This window comes from Hemiscyllium ocellatum, chromosome 25 (genome assembly GCF_020745735.1).
Source record: "Hemiscyllium ocellatum isolate sHemOce1 chromosome 25, sHemOce1.pat.X.cur, whole genome shotgun sequence".
In the NCBI taxonomy this organism is placed as follows: Eukaryota; Metazoa; Chordata; class Chondrichthyes; order Orectolobiformes; family Hemiscylliidae; genus Hemiscyllium; species Hemiscyllium ocellatum.
The window spans coordinates 1936493-1956499 of NC_083425.1; the positions used below are offsets into that span (position 1 = coordinate 1936493).

At 42.7% G+C, this 20007-nt stretch overlaps 1 protein-coding gene across 4 annotated transcripts in view; it reads left to right on the plus strand.

Moving 5' to 3' along the window:
* Positions 1 to 20007, plus strand: part of abcc3 (ATP-binding cassette, sub-family C (CFTR/MRP), member 3) — a 149636-nt gene that overhangs the window by 46839 nt on the left and 82790 nt on the right. For all 4 annotated transcript variants that reach the window (XM_060844661.1, XM_060844663.1, XM_060844664.1 and 1 more), the window contains exons 3-6: positions 7234 to 7359; positions 9760 to 9897; positions 13155 to 13280; positions 17465 to 17526. In XM_060844661.1, the coding sequence (XP_060700644.1) occupies positions 7234 to 7359; positions 9760 to 9897; positions 13155 to 13280; positions 17465 to 17526 (452 nt within the window). The remainder of the gene's footprint in view (positions 1 to 7233; positions 7360 to 9759; positions 9898 to 13154; positions 13281 to 17464; positions 17527 to 20007) is intronic.

Genomic DNA, 20007 nt, shown 5'->3' on the forward strand with positions numbered 1-20007 from the left:
CCACCCCATCCAGTCTAGGTATTTAAATGTTTTAATTGAATTTAGTTCACCCATCCTACTTTATCTCCTTTTACCACAATACCCTCCTCCTCCGAATTAGCTTGGTGAACCTTCATTTATTCCTTTTTAAGCAAGTGTTTGTTTTTTTTTTAGAAAACAAAATGTATTTTTTTTATATATAGTTAAGGAGACCAAAGTCTTGGGTGTTTTTCCATAAAAGCCCTGTACAAATGCAGCAAGACCTCTCTTATCCTGCTTCAGTTCTTCTTTTTATAATTTGAGGCTTTTATTTATCACTTCTGTGATTTGCTTCTTGTACACTACTTGTTTTTTATGATTAGATTCCATACAGTGTGGAAACAGGCCCTTTTAGCCCAACAAGTCCACATTGACCTCTGAAGAGCAAACTACCCAGAACATTCCCCTACATTTACCACTGACTAATGCCCCTAACACTACAGGCAATTTAGCATGGCCATTCACCTGACCTGCACATCTTTGGATCGTGGGAGGAAACCCACTCAGACACAGAGAATGTGCAAACTCCACACAGACAGTTGCCCGAGGCGGGAATTGAACCTGGGTCCCTGGTGCTGTGAGGCAGCAGTGCTAACCGCTGAGCCACTGTGTCGCCCATAAATTTTAATAACTTATGGGCAAGACACCAGATATTAGGAGGAAGGTATAAAGGAGACATCAGAGGTAGGTTCATTACACAGAGTAGTAAATGCATGGAATGCGTTGCCAGCAGTGGTGGTGGAAGCAGAGTCGTTGGGGACATTTAAGTGACTGCTGAACATGCACATGGAGAGCAGTGAATCGCGGGGTGTGTAGGTTATTTTATGTTGCATTAGGAATAATCCTCTGCACAACGTTGTGGGCCAAAGGGCCTGTACTTTTCTATGTCTATTCTCCTCAACACCAACTCAGCCACTTACAATTTAAAAAGCTTTCTGCTTATTTTGTTTTTGCTTCCAGGTGGATCTTTATTACATAATCCTCTTCAGAGGGTCGGTGTGGACTTGTTGGGCTGAAGGGCCTGTTTCCACTCTAAGTAATCTAATCTAAAAAAATTTCTCTCTGGTCACTTCCAGAAATTTTGAACCTTATTTGCTGGCTATTGTTGTGAGGTTAACTGGTTCATCATCTCCTTGTCGTTAGCTGTCCTCTTGTACTACTTAGAGGGGAGACACTAATCTTAGTTCCATGGAATCGTAGAAAACTCTAATCTGAGGATCTGTTCTTACACTCTTTGGGTTAATCTGATATAAACTCCTCCTTTTAAACTTGGTAGGATTTTTGTGTCATTTGGTCTCTGATTAACTTTGGCTTTAAACAAACTGCATAATTGCACAGAGATGATAAAGTCTATAGTAACTCTCCCCAATTCCTCTCCTTTCATCATTCTACATAATGAAATAAAACCAGAAATTGCTGGCAAACCCAGCAGGTCTGGCAGCATCTGTGGAGAGAGAAACAAAGTTAACATTTCGAATCCAGTAGGAGGAGTTTGTTAATTTTTGGAACAGAAGCCAGCTGCCATGGGAGCACAACCTACACAATCCTCCGCCAAGCCACATACTTTCCGAACATGGAAACACATTTTGGATGTAGGTTTGCCCACTGAGCTGAAAGATTCATTTCCAGACATTTTGTTACCTTACTAGGTAACATCTTCAGTGGACCTCATGCAAAGCAATGCTGAAAATTCTTGCTTTATATTCATATGTTTGGGTTTCTTTGGGTTGGTGATGTCATCTCCTGTGGTGAAGTCACTTCCTGTACCTTTTCTCAGGGGGTGGTAGATGAAGTCTTAACTCTGTTAGATTTCCAGTTGGAATGCCATACTTCTAGCTACAAAAAGACATGACCCTGTCACTAGTATCCTCACCTATGGATGAGGAAGGACACCACTTCAACTGGGGGACACATCCATCCAAGGACAAGCCAAACAAAGACATGCACAAGAATTCCTAGAAGCATAGAGTTCCAGTTGGAATACTATCAACAAACACGTCAAGATAGATCCCATCTACCACCCCCTGAGAAAAGGAACAGGAAGTGACTTCACCACAGGAAATGACATCACCAACCCAAACATATAAATAGAAAGCAGGAATTTTCAGTATTGCTTCGCATGAGCCCACTGCTGATGTTACCTAGTAAGGTAACAAAACACCTGGAAATGAACCTTTCAGCTCGGTGAGCAAACCTATATCCAAAACCTCAACCTGAGCTACATATCTTTTCAAAGCTCACTTGAAAACACGTCTCCAGTACCTTCACTATTGCTGGTCAAAATTTGAAAACCCTCTTGCTAACATCCCCAGTGAGTGTACCGACGTCACATGGACTGCAACGCTTCAATGTGATGACTTACCGCCTTCCCAAAGACCACTGGCAGTGAACAATAAGATGCTGGCCGGGCCAGAGCTGTCACATCAAACAATGAATAAATAACTAAATTCTGGGCAAGATTCTTGTGTAATTTCCTTTCTTTACCTTGACCAGTAAGTAACCCTTGTGCTGCACACAGTATCCTTACACTGGTTGTAATAATGCTGTGGCCATTGTTCTGAGCTATTGGTTTGAGTGACTGACTGCCCTCCTTTTACTTAGAACCAGATCAGTTAGGTACCGGAACACACCGAGACTCTTCAGCTTTTATCAGCTCCAGAACTATTTTTTCATTCCATTAGCATTTCTCATTTACAATTTGTCAATATAACTAAGTAAAATCTATTTACCTATCTACCCATGTTTTGATAATTATCTTGAAGCTACTTTCTTAGATCATATTTAAAACTAGAAAGATAACTAAGAATACTTAACAGTTTATTGACAAACCAGGAGTTTAAACCTTGGGCATACAGGAACTGGGGTTTAGACCTACTGGAATAGGAGTAGGTGTATGAAACATTCAATCTGACAAAGTCAAATTCCCATTTCAAATGTCTGGCATCTGCAAGATTTTGCTGCTAAAGAAGTTGCAGGTGGGGATGTCTTCACTTTCTTGGGAATTGCATCTGAAATGTATTGAGGTGTCCTGTAACTTTCTTTCTTAAACAAAAGTCATTTAATACAGAATAGGTTTTGTGGAGGAAAGTAAATCTAGGGAAACTTGGGGTGGAACATAGGAATTGGAGGAGGCCATTCAGCCCCTTGACCCTATTTCATCATTCAAGAGCAAGGACTCTGGGTAATCCAAGATGGAGGATGGGAAAACTTCTGGCTGTAACAGCTGCTTTTTTTTTAAAGTATTTTAGGTATTGGAGGTCATTTCCTCAATTCCAGGAGCAGCAATTACTGTTTTATATGCATTGTTTTGGAACTTTGGAGGAAAAAAAAGTCAAAACAACAGCACTTTTAAAAGGGAGAAAAACAGACAAAGGAAGCACGTGGTGAGATTGGTGCAAGGGGGAGAGAGAGAGAGAGAGAAAGAAACCCACATTGCCAACTGACAGAGTTAGCAGTTACTGCCTTTGCTGTTGAATTCTTGTATTGCTGGACATTGGCGTGCTTCTGGGAAAATTACCTGAGGCTGAGGGGTGACCTTATATAGGCTTACAAAATTATGAGGGACATGGATAGGGTAAATAGACAAAGTCTTTTCCCTGGGGTCGGGGATTCCAGAATGAGAGGGCATAGGTGTAGGGTGAGAGGGGAAAGATATAAAAGAGACCTACGGGGCAAGTTTTTCACACAGAGGGTGGTATGCATATGGAATGAGCTACCAGAGGAAGTGGTGGAGGCTGGTACAATTGCAACATTTAAAAGGCATCTGGATGGATATATGAATAGGAAGGGTTTGGAGGGATATGGGCTGGGTGCTGGTAGGTGGGACTAGATTAGGCCGGGATATCTGGTTGGCATGGACGAGTTGGACTCGAGGGTCAGTTTCCACGCTGTACATCTGACTCTAATACCAAAGTTGATTTATGGCTGAACTCTAGATACCTGCCATATCTCTTAATACCTTTTGCTTGACAAAAAAAGTTACCATCTCTAATTTAAAACTAACATCTAATACTGCATCCCTTGCCATGTATGGAACAGAGTTCCAAACATCTAACATCCTTTGTGTATAGAAGTGCTTCGTAACATTTATCCTGAATGGTCTGGCCCTACTTCACAGACTATGGCCCCTAATTCTAGAATCTCCAGCCAATAGAAATTAATCTACCACGTCTTGTTTTTTTTTCTCTGTTAATATCAATCAGATCACCCTCTGTAACCCTGTAAATTCTAGGAAAATAAGGCCTAATTTGTGTAATCTCTCCTCTTAACTTGACTGCTGAAGCCCAGGTATTATTATTGTAGTCCTACATTGTACTCCCTTCAAGGGCGATAGACACTTCTGAAGGCATGGTGACCAAATCTGTTCTCCGCACTGCACAGCTGCCTTACTGCACCAGGGCCCTGTGTTCGATTCCAGGCTTGAGCAACTGTGTCTGTGTGGAGTTTGCACATTCTCCTTACGTCTGCAAGGATTTCTTCTGGAAACTCTGATTTCCTCTCACAGTTCCAAGATGTGCGGGTTAGGTAGATTGATTGAGTGTATCCAGGGGTGTATAAGCTAGGTGGGTTAGCTTTGGGAAATGCAGGGCTAGAGATTCGGGTCGAGTGTGGTTTGGATGCTGTTTGAAGACTCAATGGGCCGAATGGTCTCCTTCGCCACTGTAAGGATTCTATGTTCTGTCACTTGTCAATGAACTGATTTCCCAGTCATTGTCAGTAACTTGTCAACCTTTTATGGACTTCCACCTTAGTTAACAGGCTGTTAGATGGGACTTGATCAAAACTAGAAGTCCACATTTTTAAAAAAAATGTCAATAGATATTCCCCTGTCCACTATCTGTCACTTTTTTTCAAAACATTCCCTGAGGTATGTCAGATATGACCGACCGTTATGAACCCATGCTGGGTCTCCTTGAATGATTGACTGACAGAAAGTTTTCAAAATATTCTGTTATCCCATTCTTGATTATAGATTCCAACAATTTCCTCAGTACAGATGTTAGGTTGAGTGATTTATAATTCCCTGATTTTCCTATTTTCCTGTTAAAAACGAAGTGGCGTGTGCAGTTTTTCAACTCCGAGGGATGACTCCTGTATCAAGGAAACTCCGAAAGATTGTACTTGGGGTATCTCCAACGTGCTCCCTTACTTTTAGAACCCTTGAGTGGAAAAGCCATCAAGCCCTGGGGATTTGTCACTCTTAATTCAATGAATTTCCTATATGCAGATGTTTTACTGACCAATTTTATTCAGTCCCTATTCCTGAACTAATTTCCCTTTGGCAAGCTATCCTCTTTTTGACTGTGCTGTTGGTATCAGGGCAGTGGACAGGGAAATAAAAATGAATGCATTGCCAACATAATTTCCAGTAAATCAGAAAGAAAGGAAGTACAGAAATTCTGGATTCTGAGCAGACTCCGGAAGCTGTCGAGTTAAGCAGGCTGACTCCCTTGTATCTGGGAGTTTCAGACTGTCGCTGTCTTGTGGTTAATTTGTCTTATTCATGTTGCCTACACCTCCCCCACCCCCACCCCCACCCCCCATGTGGGTTGCTTTCATGGTCACTCTGATGTACACCCACTTGGCCAACTATGATCAAAACCTTATATTACATAGAACTTGAATATAAGTTGACCTAAGAAGCTTCACAGGAGTACTATTGAATAAAATTGATACAGAGTCATGTGAAATATTGAGTCATTGTTCAAAGAAGTGGAGTATTAAAAAAAACTTCTGAGGAAAGTGAGAGTGAATGGTGAGAAGTTTAGCAAAAGAGTTTGAGAGCTTTGGTCCTAGGCAGCCAAAGGTATAACTGCAAATGCTGCAGAAATGTATCATTGGTGTTTAACAGCAGAAGGCTGAGGTACGGGGATGATATACAGAGATGTTAGTATGCAGTGTTGGTGTGCAGATGGGTTCAGGGGCTCATCTCCGAGTCAAATAAATCACTAGGTTTATATGCCCCCGGTTCATTCTCTGCCGAGGAGCGGGATGGAATTTGTATTGGGGATCAAAGACAATACTTGGTCTAATGCTATGTTTTCAGATGATGTTTCCAAGGAGCGGTTGAGAAATAGGAAGGGCCAAGGAAAGTTCCTTGGGAGATGATGGTGCAGGAACTGGAAGCAAATCTGTTGCACGTGATTCTCTGTCCATTGTTAGATCAATGAGAACTGGAGCAGTCTCACCCAGCTAATGGACAATGGAGAGCTGCTGGAGAAGGATAGCAGAGTTGACTGTATCAGAGGCTGAACAGAGGATGAGGAGGGTTAAAGTCAAGGATGCTGAAAAGACAGAGCTATCTAGGATGGTTGTGTGGCAGCAGGAGATATGAAGGGTCCAAGTCATGGCGGAATTGGAAACAAGGGTTGGAATTCTTCTAGCGGTGGTATTAAGTCAGGAGCTAGTACACAACAAGGGAGGAGTTGATGCAATTTGGAACATGACCAACAGATTTTAAGATGACATCATGTTTATGTAGTATACAATCTGGGCAACTATCAAGAGTGGACAGGAATTGTTAAGTCTGAAGATAACAAAGGTATGTGTGAGAGTTTCAGAAGCAGGTGAGAGAGAGAGAAGTTGAATGACATTGTAAAGGAAGAAGTACTTGTGAATGTGGAGCTGTTACCGATCCAACAGCAGGCTGGTGGTCTCCAGAACAACTGGTGACTTTGAGGAAAGAGATGTGCATCTCATTAGGATAAGTCTGGCTCCAATGTAGGATATCTGGTTTGAAGTATGAGTAAAGAGAATCTTATATGTGAATTGGTTATGCAATTATCATAGTCTGGCAAATACCTTAACATTATATGAATGATTAACCAGGTAGTCTGTCTCCTGAATGGAACATCACTGGGAGCTGGAATCTGCCCATTTCACTTCCAGCCAGTGTCTAACCAGCACAGTGAGTAAGCACATTGACTTTCCCAGGGCTGATACCTGACCTTTGCCAGTTGAAAACCAGCAGTTATTCAGAGACGTCTTTCAGATGTTCCCAATTCCAGCCTATGCTTTCACTCAGTGTAATGTGGCTGTCGGGGGGACAGCATTAGGCTCTCAAAGTGTCAGTGTGGATTTCTCAATAACAACTTTTGGAACCTTTCAAACCTGCCCAGTGTGTTTGGGTGTGAGGCATGCAGTCACATAGAAACACATTCTCCTATTCTCAGTGTGTTCTTTGTTGCCTGATTACTGGTTCTTTGTATTCTGCAGGGCCTGGGATTGCTACTGTGGATTGTCTGCTGGTTGGACCTCTTCCGTTCATTGGCTGAAGTGGTGAATAATCAACGAAGAGCTGCAGCATATTTCATCAGCCCCTTGCTGCTGGGAGTCACAATGGTGAGCAGACCATTGCACAATAATATCGCTGATGTAGTGTAGAATGCCATGTGATATGTCATTAGGAATTTGGAGCACTGACTGACAGTCCAAGTCTATATTTTGAGATGTTTGGATGGTTCACCAACTTTCTCCTAACTGTGGATTCCCTCCCACCTCTTGCCCTGCTCATGGGTGATATTGTAGAGATTGAGTGAAGTTTACTGCACCAGGTAGTCATATTATTCAGAACTGGATCTGCAGCTATGTCCTTCTGAACTTGTACTCTGCCTAAACTGTGAGGAGAACACCTCAAGCCAGCAACAGCAGGCTCTCGTTTGGGGATTGAGTATCCTGATTCATTGTGACTAGATGAGCTGTAAAGTGACGACAATAATGGAGACAATCCTGAAGAAGTGATCACTTGCTCTCAATGAGCTTCCCCCTGCCTCCAATTTTTGTTCCCTCCCTATAATCATTCCTGCCAACTGTGTATGGCTCCTGAAATCCTGGTACTGATTTACATATTTCCTCACTTGTACATATTGTCTTCATGAGTCCGCTCCTACTCAAATGTGCTTGATTCTTGACTACCACCTGCAGTGGACTAGCAAGCTCCTGAGAGGATTCACTGAGCTGATTCCTGGGATAAGTACAGATTGAGTCTGAATCTGTGGAGTTTAGAAGAAAGATACTCTTTATTAAAGTGTGAAACACACTCTGGGGGTTTGAGTCTGTTTCCTTTGGGGCTGGAATCTTGAACAAGAGGCACAGTTTCAGAAGCGGTGGTCTCCCATTTATGATGGGAATTAGAACAATTTTCTTCTCTCAAAGGGTTGTTAGTCTTTGAACTCTCTATCCAAGAATGGAGGCCGGGTGACTGACCAAATTCATGACTGAGTAAACCAAACCTTTTAGATGTACAAAGGAGTCTGAGGTTATAAAGGGTCTGTCAGTGGAGGTCAGGCTGCAGTCAGATTTTATTGAATGGCACAGTCAGCCCTTGTTCTTATGTTTGTTGTGTCAAACCACTGTAACAGTGCAAAATAAAAAGCCAACCACAACTTTCGCCACCTAATTAAAAATGGGGAATCAGTGCTTTGAATGTAATGCCCATATTTTGACAATGAGCACTAAAATCTTGGTTGAGATGAGGTAGAGTTTGATCCTTTTGAGACTGAGTGGCACACTGAGGTAGTTAGGGTAAATTTCAGTTTTCGAGTGCAGGCATGATCAGGCTCTACAGCTGATATCTTCGCTAACACTAGACAGGTGACCATTCACTTGACAAGCCGATTCCATTGGAACAGGAGGAGGTCATTTATCCATTTGACTTTATTAAACTGGAACAGCAGGTGACCATTCAGCACCTTGAGTCTGCTTTGCGCTGACGATGATTACAGCTAATCAGCCAGTCCCCCTTTATTCAATACCTTTTGAGTACATTTGTCCAATAAAAATTGCCTCTATTTCAGTTTGGAAGTTGCAATTACACAGAATTTTGGGAGAGAGAGTTTGATTTCCTCTAACCCAGTGTGATAAAGTATTCCTGATATGGCCTGGCTCTATTCGGAGCCCTTTTTCTTCCATCACCACCTCACCAGAGGAAAGAGTTCACGTCTTCTTCTCAGTAAGTATAGATTGGATTCATAGAGTCAGACAGCACAGAAACAGACACTTCAGTCCAACTCGTCCACGCCAACCAGACATCCCAATCTGACCTAGTCCCATTTGCCAGCATTTAGCCCTTATCCCTCCAAACCCTTCCTATTCATATCCTCATCCAAATGTCTTTTAAATGTTGTAATTGTACCAGCCTCCCCCTCCTTCCTCTGACAGCTCGTTCCGTACACACACAACCCTCTGTGTGGAAAAAGTCACCTCTTGGGTCTCTTTTTAAATCATTCTCCTCTCACCCTAAATCCCTGCCTTCTAGCTTTGGACTCCCCAACACGAGGGAAAAGATTTTGTCTATTCACCCTATCCAAGCTCCTCCGATTTTATACCCCTCTATAAGCCTCTGACAATCACCTTATTCAGCCTCTCCCTCTAGCTCAAATCCTCCAGTCCTGGTAAGATCCTTGGAAATCGTTTCTGCATCTTCCCAAGTATAACAACATCTTTCTAATAGGAAGGTCAACCAGAATAGTATACACTGTTCCAGAAGTGGCCTCACCAGTGTCTAGTACAGCTGCAAGATGATGTCCCAACTCCCATAGTCAGCGTTCTGATGAGGCAGAATTTGAGCTAAGATGTGTGAGGTCCAGAGCTGAGCGAGCTGGTGCTAAGAAGTGGAGGAGCAGGCTGTAAAAGTGAGCTTGCACAAACAACAATGTGCAATTGTGAGTGATATCAGAATGACGTGGAAGGATAGGTAAAGCTTGGTTATTGTAACCCTCGTCTTTTATTTTGTGGTTTCAGTTACTCGCAACGTTTCTGATTCAGTATGAGAGATTACGGGGGATACAGTCATCTGGGGTGCTTTTCCTCTTCTGGCTGATCACCTTGATTTGTGCTGTGATACCTTTCAGATCAAAGATCCTGGTGACATTCAATGAGGTAAGCACAGGAGGGCTGAAGGGCAGCCAAAGTATTAATTGGAACATGCCCTCAAACGTTAAATGGTATAATCTCTTCATCCTGTAAATATAGCATTAGTATGTTCCATATCACACTGAGGATCTTGGAGCCACTGACCTGGGATGGACAAATCATATGGATAGGAGGAAATAGATATTCTGGAACTTTCCTCCCTTTTCCTTGATAATGAATAAGTGGTTATGCAAAACTTTCAGATTCGATTTAAAATGGTGGGTTGAGCATGCTGTGCTGTGGGATGAAGGGGTTGATGGACTGAATCTGCTATGGTATTTCATAATCTGTTGTGCTGTAGCCCCAGTGGGCAGTCTGCACTTGAGCAATAGGGCCTTCTAATCGGCTTGCTGCTGGGGATGAGACTCTCCCACTTCCCAAGTCCACAAGCCACAATGAGGCAATAAGTGGGATGGTGCTGCCTTAGCAGAACAAGCAAGATTTTTTTTTGTCCTTTTGTTCATAGGATATGGGCATTGCTAGCTAGGGCAGTATTTATTGCCCATCCCTAATTGGCCTGGAACTGCCTTTTGCCTCTGTCGACCTTGGGGTTGAGGAACAACACTGTACTGTTAGGGGATTCCAGTGTCCATGAAGGACTGGTGAAATAGTTCTAAGTCAGGGTGGTATATATCTGTTGCCCTTGTCCTTATAGGTGATGGAGGTCACAGGTTTTTTTCAAAGGATTTACTGCAGTGCAACTTGTAGATGGCACATACTGCTGCTACTTTGTGTCTCTGGTGAATGTTGAAGATGATGGTTGGAGCACCAGTTCAACAGCTATTTTTGTCCAGGACTGTGTGTCTGAGTGTTGGAGTAGCATCTATCCAGGCAAGTGGGAAGTATCCCATCACACTCCCAACTTCATCTTCTGGATGATGGACAGGCTCTGGAGAGTCAGGCGATGAGTGACTTGCTGCAGGATTCACAACCTCTGACCTGTTGTAACTACAGTTACCACCGGTAACTCCAGTTCAGCTTCTGGTTAAATGCAACCCCCCCACACCAGGATGTCGCTAGTTGTAGCTTCAGTGATGGTAATGTCTTTGGATGTCGAGGGGAGTTGGTTACGTTCATTCTTGTTGGAGGTGATCACTGCCTGACGTGTGATGTGGATATTACATGCCACTTAACAGCTCAGTCTGGATATTGTCCAAGTGTTTCTGCATTTGGACATAAACTGCATCAGTATCTGACAAGTCACATGTGCAATCATCAGCGAACACTTGCTCTCCTAACTATATCATCAGCATTTACTGGAAGCTACAAGACTACAGGTGTCCGCAGTCGCTCTAATGTTCCACACACAGCGATCATGAATATGCTGATTTTTGGCATTGGCTTCTGGTTTTGGAAGTCCTTGCCAGGTGTGGGAACTTCAAGGCCTGCACCACTGTGATTAAAGTTAGAGGGAGTCCTGCCTAGGATGGAGGGAAGGTCGTTGAAGCAGCTGAAGATGGCTGGGCCAAGAAGGCTACTGTGAAGATGTTTTTGGACTGAGTTGATTGACCTCCAACAGCCACTTCCTTTGTACCAGGCATTACTCCAAGCAGTGGAGAGTTTTCCCCTAATTCTTATCAATCCCAGCATTGCTAGAGCTCCTGATGCCGCATTCAGTCAGATGTGGCCTTGATGCCATGGGTAGTTACTCTCCCCTGATGTCTGGGATTTAGCTCTTTTGACCCAAGGTTGTAAAGAGGTCAGGAGCTGAGTGGCCCTGGAGAAACCCAAACTGGGTGTTACTGAGCAGGTTAGTGCTGAGCAGGTGCTGCCTGATAGCCCTGTAGATGACACCTTCCATCACTTTACTGGTGATGGAGAGTAGATTGATTAGACTGCAAATGGCTTGGTTGGAATTTTCATGCATTTTGTGAACAGAACATTCTTGAACCATTTTCCAAATTGTCAGGTAGATGCTACTTTTGCAACTGTTCTGCGTCGGTTTGGCTAGGGGAGCAGCAAGTTGTTAATACTATCGCCAGAATGTTGTCGGTGCCCATATGTTTTTGCACGCAGAATCTTTAGGTATTTCTTAATAATGCTTGGAATGAATCAAATTGGCTGAAGACTGGAATCCACAATGCTCGGAACCACAGGGTCATCCACTTGGCACGTCTGACAGAAGATTATTGTGGATGTATCTGTGAAATTTCTTGCACTAACGTGCTGGGCTTCCCACAGCATTGAGGGTGGAGATAGGTGGCTCCTGCTAGATAGCTCCCCATCACTCATGACCTGATGTGACAGAATTGCAGAGCTAAAGTTAATTGTGGAATTTCCTCACCCGCTCTATCACTTGCTTGTTCGGTTTGATGCATATAATCTGTGTAATAGCTCCAGCAGGTTGACACCTCATTTTTAGACCTGTTTAGTGCTACTCCTGGCATGTCCTCCAACACTAATCATCGAATTAGGGTTATTCTCCAGTTTGATGGAAGTGGCAGAGTGAGAGATGTTACAGCTGGCCATGATGTTACAGCTTTTGGGATGGCATGTTGGCACAGTGGTTAGTTCTGCCTGCCTCACAGCGCCAGGGACCCATGTTTGGGTAACTGTCTGTCTGTGTAGAGTTTGCACAATTTTCCACCCACCTCCACCTGGGTTTCCTTCGGTTACTCTGGTTTCCTCCCAGAGTCCAAAGATGTGCAGATGTGGGAGATTGGAGAATTTAGTGTGGCCATAGTGTCCAGGGACGTGCAGGCTAGGTGGATTAGCCAAGGAAAATGCCATGGGTTTAAGGGATAAGGTAGGGGATGGGTCTGGGTGGGATACTCTTTTAAAAGTTAGTGCGGATTTGAATGGCCTGCTTCCACACTGTAGGGATTCTATGATTGAATTACAATTCGGCTGTTGCTGTGGTTGTTGACAGCAGCTAGAATGCCCAATTTTGAGCTGCTGCATCTGTTCAAAATATCCCATTTAATATGATGGTTGTGCCACACCATGATGGATGGTATCCTCTATGTGAAGACAGACTTTCAGTGTGCAGACTTGTGGGGAAGACATGATTACTTCTAGCTTACTGCTAAGATCACTGAGTGGGGCATGCTGAAGAAGGAAGAGAATGGGCAGACAGGAACTTGACCTGAATGGAACTCATTGTTTCTCAGGTTGAAAGATTTTGGGTAATATTTGTGAGTTTCATAGAGGCAGCCATACTGCTCTGTCCTGAAGTGTGAATGAATCACTGACCGTTTTCTCTCTGCATTGTTCTTTCTTCCCAGGGTACAGTAATTGATGTCTTCCGATTCACCACCTTCTATATCTACTTTGCCTTAGTTCTGATCCAGTTCTTTCTCTGCTGCTTCAGTGAACCTCCTCCATATTTCTCAGCAGCATCTTCGAATGAGGTGAGTCCAGCTGCTAAAGTTTATAGTGTCTCCCATCTCTGACCCTCATGGTCTCGAAGGCTCCAGTTAATTGTGGATGCCAGGAAATTCACAAACAATGTCTCAAGTTGTCAGTTGCCCTTCAGTGGGGTAACATTTTCACTGCTGAGATGGAATGCTACAGACTCCAGCACGTTGAGCAGATAGTGCAGGTTAAAACTCTGTGCAGTACAGAAGGGAAGCTGCTTGGACAGAGGCTTATAACGGTGGGAGAGCAACTCAGTCATAAAGTCAAGGAGTTAAATGCATGGGTTAAGATTACTGTGGGGAAAAATGGGTTTCATTTCATGGGACACTGGTAGCAGGACTGAGATAGAAGGAAACTGTTCCAGTGGGACAGGTTTCACTCCAATCATGCTAGGATCAGTGCCTTGGTGAATGAAATAACTAGAGCTGTTGAAAGTCTTTAAACTAATTTGGAGGGGTGGCTGTTATGGACCAGACTGACCCCCTCAAAATTATTTGAAGGTAGCCTACATCTTAACTTTTTCTTACTTTAAAGGTAAATGTAAAGTGTCTCTGAAGCAGTGCAACTGGGCAAACTCTTCAATGTTAAGCAAAACATAATTTATTTAAACACCATAGTTGAAATACAACCAAAGCAAGAGGAATTTAGAATAACAACTCTCTTGAAAAGCTTAATAGAATAATGGATAAATTCCTATTACTGATTCACTGTTCCAATATAGTAATATCATTTAAACACACCCCTTGCCAAAAAAGAAAATTCTGCCACAAAATTTTAACATGCGGTTCTCCAATCCAGGAGGAAAAAACTGAGAAGCAACCAGGAGACATTCACTGAAGCTTCCAACTCAGAGACCCTAATAGCTTCTACTTAAGGGTAAACTAAAAACTTAAAAACAAACAGGACAAAGTAACCTCTTGAAAGCCACGTCATCACTTGGGTTCGGGAGAGGGGGATACATAAGTTTACAAAGGATTAAACGAGTAGGCAAAAAACACTTGGCACATGGAATGTTTTGTGGGGAAATAGGAGATTATGAATTTGGAAGGTAGAGAAGAGGAGCTGAATATTTCTTAAAATGAAGAAAGAAAGCAGACAGCTGCAGCACAAGGGATTCTGGGATCCTTGTGCAAATGTTGTAATCAAGGAATTACTCATCTAGGAGGAAGGGTAACGGGTGAACAGGAATTTGGTGTGAGGTAGAATATGGGGAGTTGAACTTTGGATGAGCTTAGGCTTTGTAGAGAATAGGATGTTAGAGGATGGAGAAATGTATTGGCAAGGGGTGTGTTTAAATGATATTACTATATTGGAACAGTGAATCAGTAATAGGAATTTATCCATTATTCTATTAAGCTTTTCAAGAGAGTTGTTATTCTAAATTCCTCTTGCTTTGGTTGTATTTCAACTATGGTGTTTAAATAAATTATGTTTTGCTTAACATTGAAGAGTTTGCCCAGTTGCACTGCTTCAGAGACACTTTACATTTACCTTTAAAATAAGAAAAAGTTAAGGTATAGGCTACCTTCAAATAAGTTTGAGGGGGTCAGTCTGGTGAGAACAAAAACAGGTTAGCACTGTTGCCTCACAGCGCCAGAGACCTGGGTTCAATTCCCACCTCGGGTGACTGTGCAAACTCCACACAGACATTCTCCCCGTGTCTGCGTGGGTTTCCTCTGGGTGCTCCGGTTTCCTCCCACAGTCAAAAGATGTGCAGCTTAGGTGAATTGGCCATGCTAAATTGCCCGTAGTGTTAGGTGAAGGGGTAAATGTAGGGGAATGGGTCTGGGTGGGTTGCTGTTCGGAGGGTCGGTGTGGACTGGTTGGGCCGAAGAGCTTGTTTCCACACTGTAAGTAATCTAATCTTTAAAAATAGGTAAGGGTTTCACCAGCAGATAAATGGAGTTGAGACATTGAGTCATGTGATGTTTGAAGGTGGAAACAGGAAATGTGGTTGGGCATTCTGCCTGGGGTCAAATGTAACAAGAAATGTTTTGAACACCAGCTTAATCTCAGTCTGTTGCCAACAAGAGGGATTGAGAATGTGAATAGAAAACAATGGCTTTTGGTCTTTCTAATATTTACTTGGAAGAAATTTCTACCCATTGACTAGGTGTTGGATATACAATCTGATAATTTAGAGATAGCGGAGTTGTTGAGAAAGATAGTACTGTTGTAGTGCAAATACAAGGAAAACTAGCATCCACATTCAGTGGTAATAGGAAAGTCAAATTGACAATTGAATGGTGTCACCCATTAAGACAGAAATGAGGATGGTCATTGCTAAGACAGTGCTGCAAGGTTAGAGATGCCACCTTTCAGATAACTTGTTCAACTGGGGTCTGTCTGCCCACTCAGTTGAACATGGAAATTGTGCCATAGAATTTTTTTTAAGAACAGAAAAGTTCTTTGTGGTGACCTTGCAAATATATCCCTCAACCAATATCACTAAAGCTGTTCAATTGCCACTTGTCATTAGGTTTTTGAGAGGTTTGGGATATTATGAAGTTGTTTGATTTTGCATCAACACAGCAATTTTCTTGTGTGAAGAATATGTAGCAACGGGATTTGATCTGGGTTGTGCAAAGATGTGAAACCTCAATGGAATTAAAAATACTTGGAGACAACGAGCTACTGAAGGGCTTTTGCCAGAAATGTCAATTTTCCTGCTGCTCGGATGCTGCCTGCTTTTCCAGCACCACTCTAATCTAAACTCTGATTTCCAGCATCTGCAGTCCTCACTTTTGCCTCACTGTCTCACAGTAAAGATGGAGCTGTAGTGTGTTGATCCAGGCAGTAAAGACCATGGTTCCCATCTGGCCTTGTTTAGAAGGAATTCATGTACAGGAGGAGTAAAAGTAACTCTCCAGTTTTTCTGCATTTCAGTTTTATCGAGGCTGATCTGTATCTTAACGGTGAAAACATTTGAACCATCCCAGAATCTCATCTCCAATCAAATAAAAGCTCAAGTTGATGAGATTTTAATGCTTAGATCGGAGTACCTAACTTGCCATCTGACTTAGGTTGCCGTCTTTTGGCTGAAGAGCAGTCCAATAAGAATGGTAACAGTGAAGCTCAGCTCCATATTCTAGTCACCCAGTGTTACCAACATTAACAACTTGCTGCAATGGAAAAAGTGTTTCAGTGAATAGATTTCTATCAGTCCCAGCCCAATTTTAGAATATAAACTGGAAGATTCCAAATTAACATTAGATTACTTAGTGTTGAAACAGGCCCTTTGGCCCCACAAGTCCACACTGACCCTCCAAAGAGCAACCCATCCGGACTCACTCCCCGATATTTACCCCTTCACCTAAGACTACGGACAATTTAGCATGGCCAATTCCAGCACATTTTTGGAAGGAAACTGGAGCACCCAGAGGAAACCCACGCAGACACTGGGAGAATGTGCAAACTCCACACAGATGGTTGCCTGAGGCTGGAATTGAACTGGGACTCTGGCGCTGTGAGGCAGCAGTGCTAACTGCTGTGCCACCGTGCCGCCACCTAGATTTACTGAGATAATAACGTGGATAAATTGAAGCTGGGATTGTGGGTCTTTTGGCACAAAAGTAGACCATACAGCCCATCAAGATTGCTTCACTATTCAATCAAATGATAACTGATCAACTGCTTCAATGCCACTTCTCCTCATTGTTGCCATAACTCCTTGACATCAATAAACTGATTTCTGTCTTCCACGGTCCTCTAAGATTGAAAATTTCCAAGATTGACCAGCATCTGAATGAAGAAATTGAGGGAAATATAGGAAAATAAGGAATATACGAAAAGAGTGTTGGCCTGTAAGGATCTGCCTATAGAACATGTAAGTAAATGTGGTGCTGGACAAGCACAGCAGGTCAGGCAGCATCCGAGGAACAGGAGAATCACCGTTTCAGGCAAAATACCTTCATCAGGAATGAAGTTCTTACTCTTGACTCTAGTCTCCAGCATCTGCAGTCCTCCCTTTTGCCTGTAGAGCATGTAAGACAACACTTTCACTGTACCTCAATTCATGTGACACTAATAAATCAAATCACATTCTAATTGACTAATGCTTTCAGAGTTGGCACAAACATGAAGGGATGTGATCCATGCTGTCCCACACTATGAATTCTAACTCAGAAGAGATTAAACTGACTGAAGGATTGACTGATCCTGTTCTCATTTCCTGCAGAATCGCTGCCCTGAAGAGAGTGCTGGATTCCTCTCTCGGCTGACCTTCTGGTGGTTTACGAAGTGAGTAGTTTCCTCCTCATTGCATTAGCAGTCAAACAATCCTCATAGAGTATGGGTAATATCCCCTGTACAGTGCCTGATGATAAACAACTGCATCAGAGAAAACTCTTAATAAATGCAGAGATATTCCATTTATGCTGATCATCCTGTCATGTGGCAATGTCTATGCTTCCATTTTCTTGATCTAGTCATGGCCAAAGTATCACTTGCAAAGGCTTATCTTCATGTTTCCATACTAATGCCTCTGGTGTCCTGCAAGGTTCTATCCTTCTGTCCCTCTCATCAATGTCACTTGGTGACATCATCTGAAACCGCAGTGTTTGTTCTCATGTTTGAGAAAAGTCCTAGCTATACCTCAGCACTGCCTTTCTCAACAACTCCACTATCTCTAAATGATCAGATTGTATATCCCATATCTAGTCGATGGGTAGAAATTTCCTCCAAGTAAATGTTAGAAAGACAAAAGCCATTGTTTTCTATCACTCTTCTCTATCGACATTTTCAATCCCTCTTGTTGGCAACAGTCTGAGATTAAACTTGTCACAGAGATGTACAGCCACAGAAATGGACGCTTCAGTCCAACCCATCCATGTCAACCAGTTATCCCAACCCAATCTAGTCCCACCTGCCAGCACCCAGCCCATATCCCTCCAAACCCTTCCTATTCATATACCCATCCAGATGCCTTTTAAATGTTGTAATTGTACCAGCCTCCACCACTTCCTCTGGCAGCTCATTCCATACACGCACCACTCTGCATGGAAAAGTTGCCCCTTTAGGTGTCTTTTATATCTTTCCCCTCTCGCCCTAAACTTATGCCGTCTAGTTCTAGGCTCCCCCACCCCAGGGAAAAGACTTTGCCTATTTATCCTACCCATGCCCCTCATAATTTTGTAAACCTCTATAAGGTCACACTCAACCTCCGACACACCAGGAAAAACAGCCCCAGCCTGTTCAGCCTCTCCCTATAGCTCAAATCCTCCAACCCTGGCTACATCCTTGTAAATCTTTTCTGGACTCTTTCAAATTTCACAACATTTTTCCGATCAGAAAGAGACCAGAATTGCACACAATATTCCAACAGTGGCCTAACCAATGTCCTGTACAGCCGCAACATGACCTCCCAACTCCTGTACTCAATACTCTGACTAATAAAGGAAAGCACACCAAACGCCTTCTTCACTATCCTAGCTACCTGCGACTCTGTTTCCTTTTTAGTTCTCTAGCTTCCATGTCTTTCTCTGTTGTCCTGTTTCCCTATCCCCATATCAGTTGAAGCAAAACGTTCAGAGACACGGTATAGTTTTACTTCCTTCATCTTTATTCCAGGCACTGGAGGGAGAGAGAACACTCGCCTATATGCACAGAGGCATGGGTTCCTGGTCTTCTCTGGAACAGCAGATTCTTAATGAAGTATATAGGCATTTACAGGGAGGAGCATCCAGATAAGGCAACATACCATATCGATTGAGTGACTGTTACAATCAGAGAGTGTCAATAGTAGAGACTCAAGCCTCTGCTATTACACAATGAATGTTCTTAACCTTGTTAACTGGCTTCACATAATGAATACTTTCCACCTTGTTAACTGACTTTACATACTGAACGCTTCTTCATCTTGTTACATGGCTTTACACAATAAATGCTTTTCCACCTTGTTAACCCACTACCCTTGCATCCAGTACCTCATTGTTTACTGAGTCATGCTTAGCTCAACCTTTGTTTCTTAAAGCATAACTCTTTCCCTACCTATCCACTTTCACATCCCCACAGTAAACACAGACACAAAATAATTAGCCCTGTTAATCTTTAAGGGGCTCAATTCCTTCCCTAGTTACTCTTTTTCCTTAATGTGCCAGTAGAATCTCTTGGGTTTCTCCTTAATCTTATCTACCAGAGCTACCTCATGTCCCATTTTTGCCCTCCTGATTTCCATCTGAAGTGTATTCCTTTCCCCATCATACTCAAGGGATTCACTTGACCCCAGCTGCCTATACTTAACATATGCCTCCTTTTTTTTTCTTGACCAGAGCTTCAATATTTCCAGTCATCCAGTGTTCATTATTCCTCCCAACCTTGCCTTTCACTCTTACAGAGCCTACTGTACTGAACTCTCCCTTTTGAAAGCTTCCCACTTTCCAGTCATCCCTTTAAGTGCAAACAAATCAACTTGTGAAAGTTCCTGTCTAATATGGTCAAAATTCATCTTGCTCTAATTTAGAACTTTTAACTTTTACACAAGGCCTATCCTTTTCCATAACTAATAGAATTCTGGTCACTGGTCCCAAAACACTCCCCCACTAACACCTCAGTTACTTGCCCTGCCTTATTTCCCAAGAGAAGGTTGAGTTTTGCTCCTTTTCTGGTACATACATCTACAGAGTGATAAAGAAAATTTTATTAAGGACACTTAACAAATGCTTCTGCATCCAAGCTCTGAATACTATGGTAGTCCGAGTCCATGTTTGGAAAATTAAAATT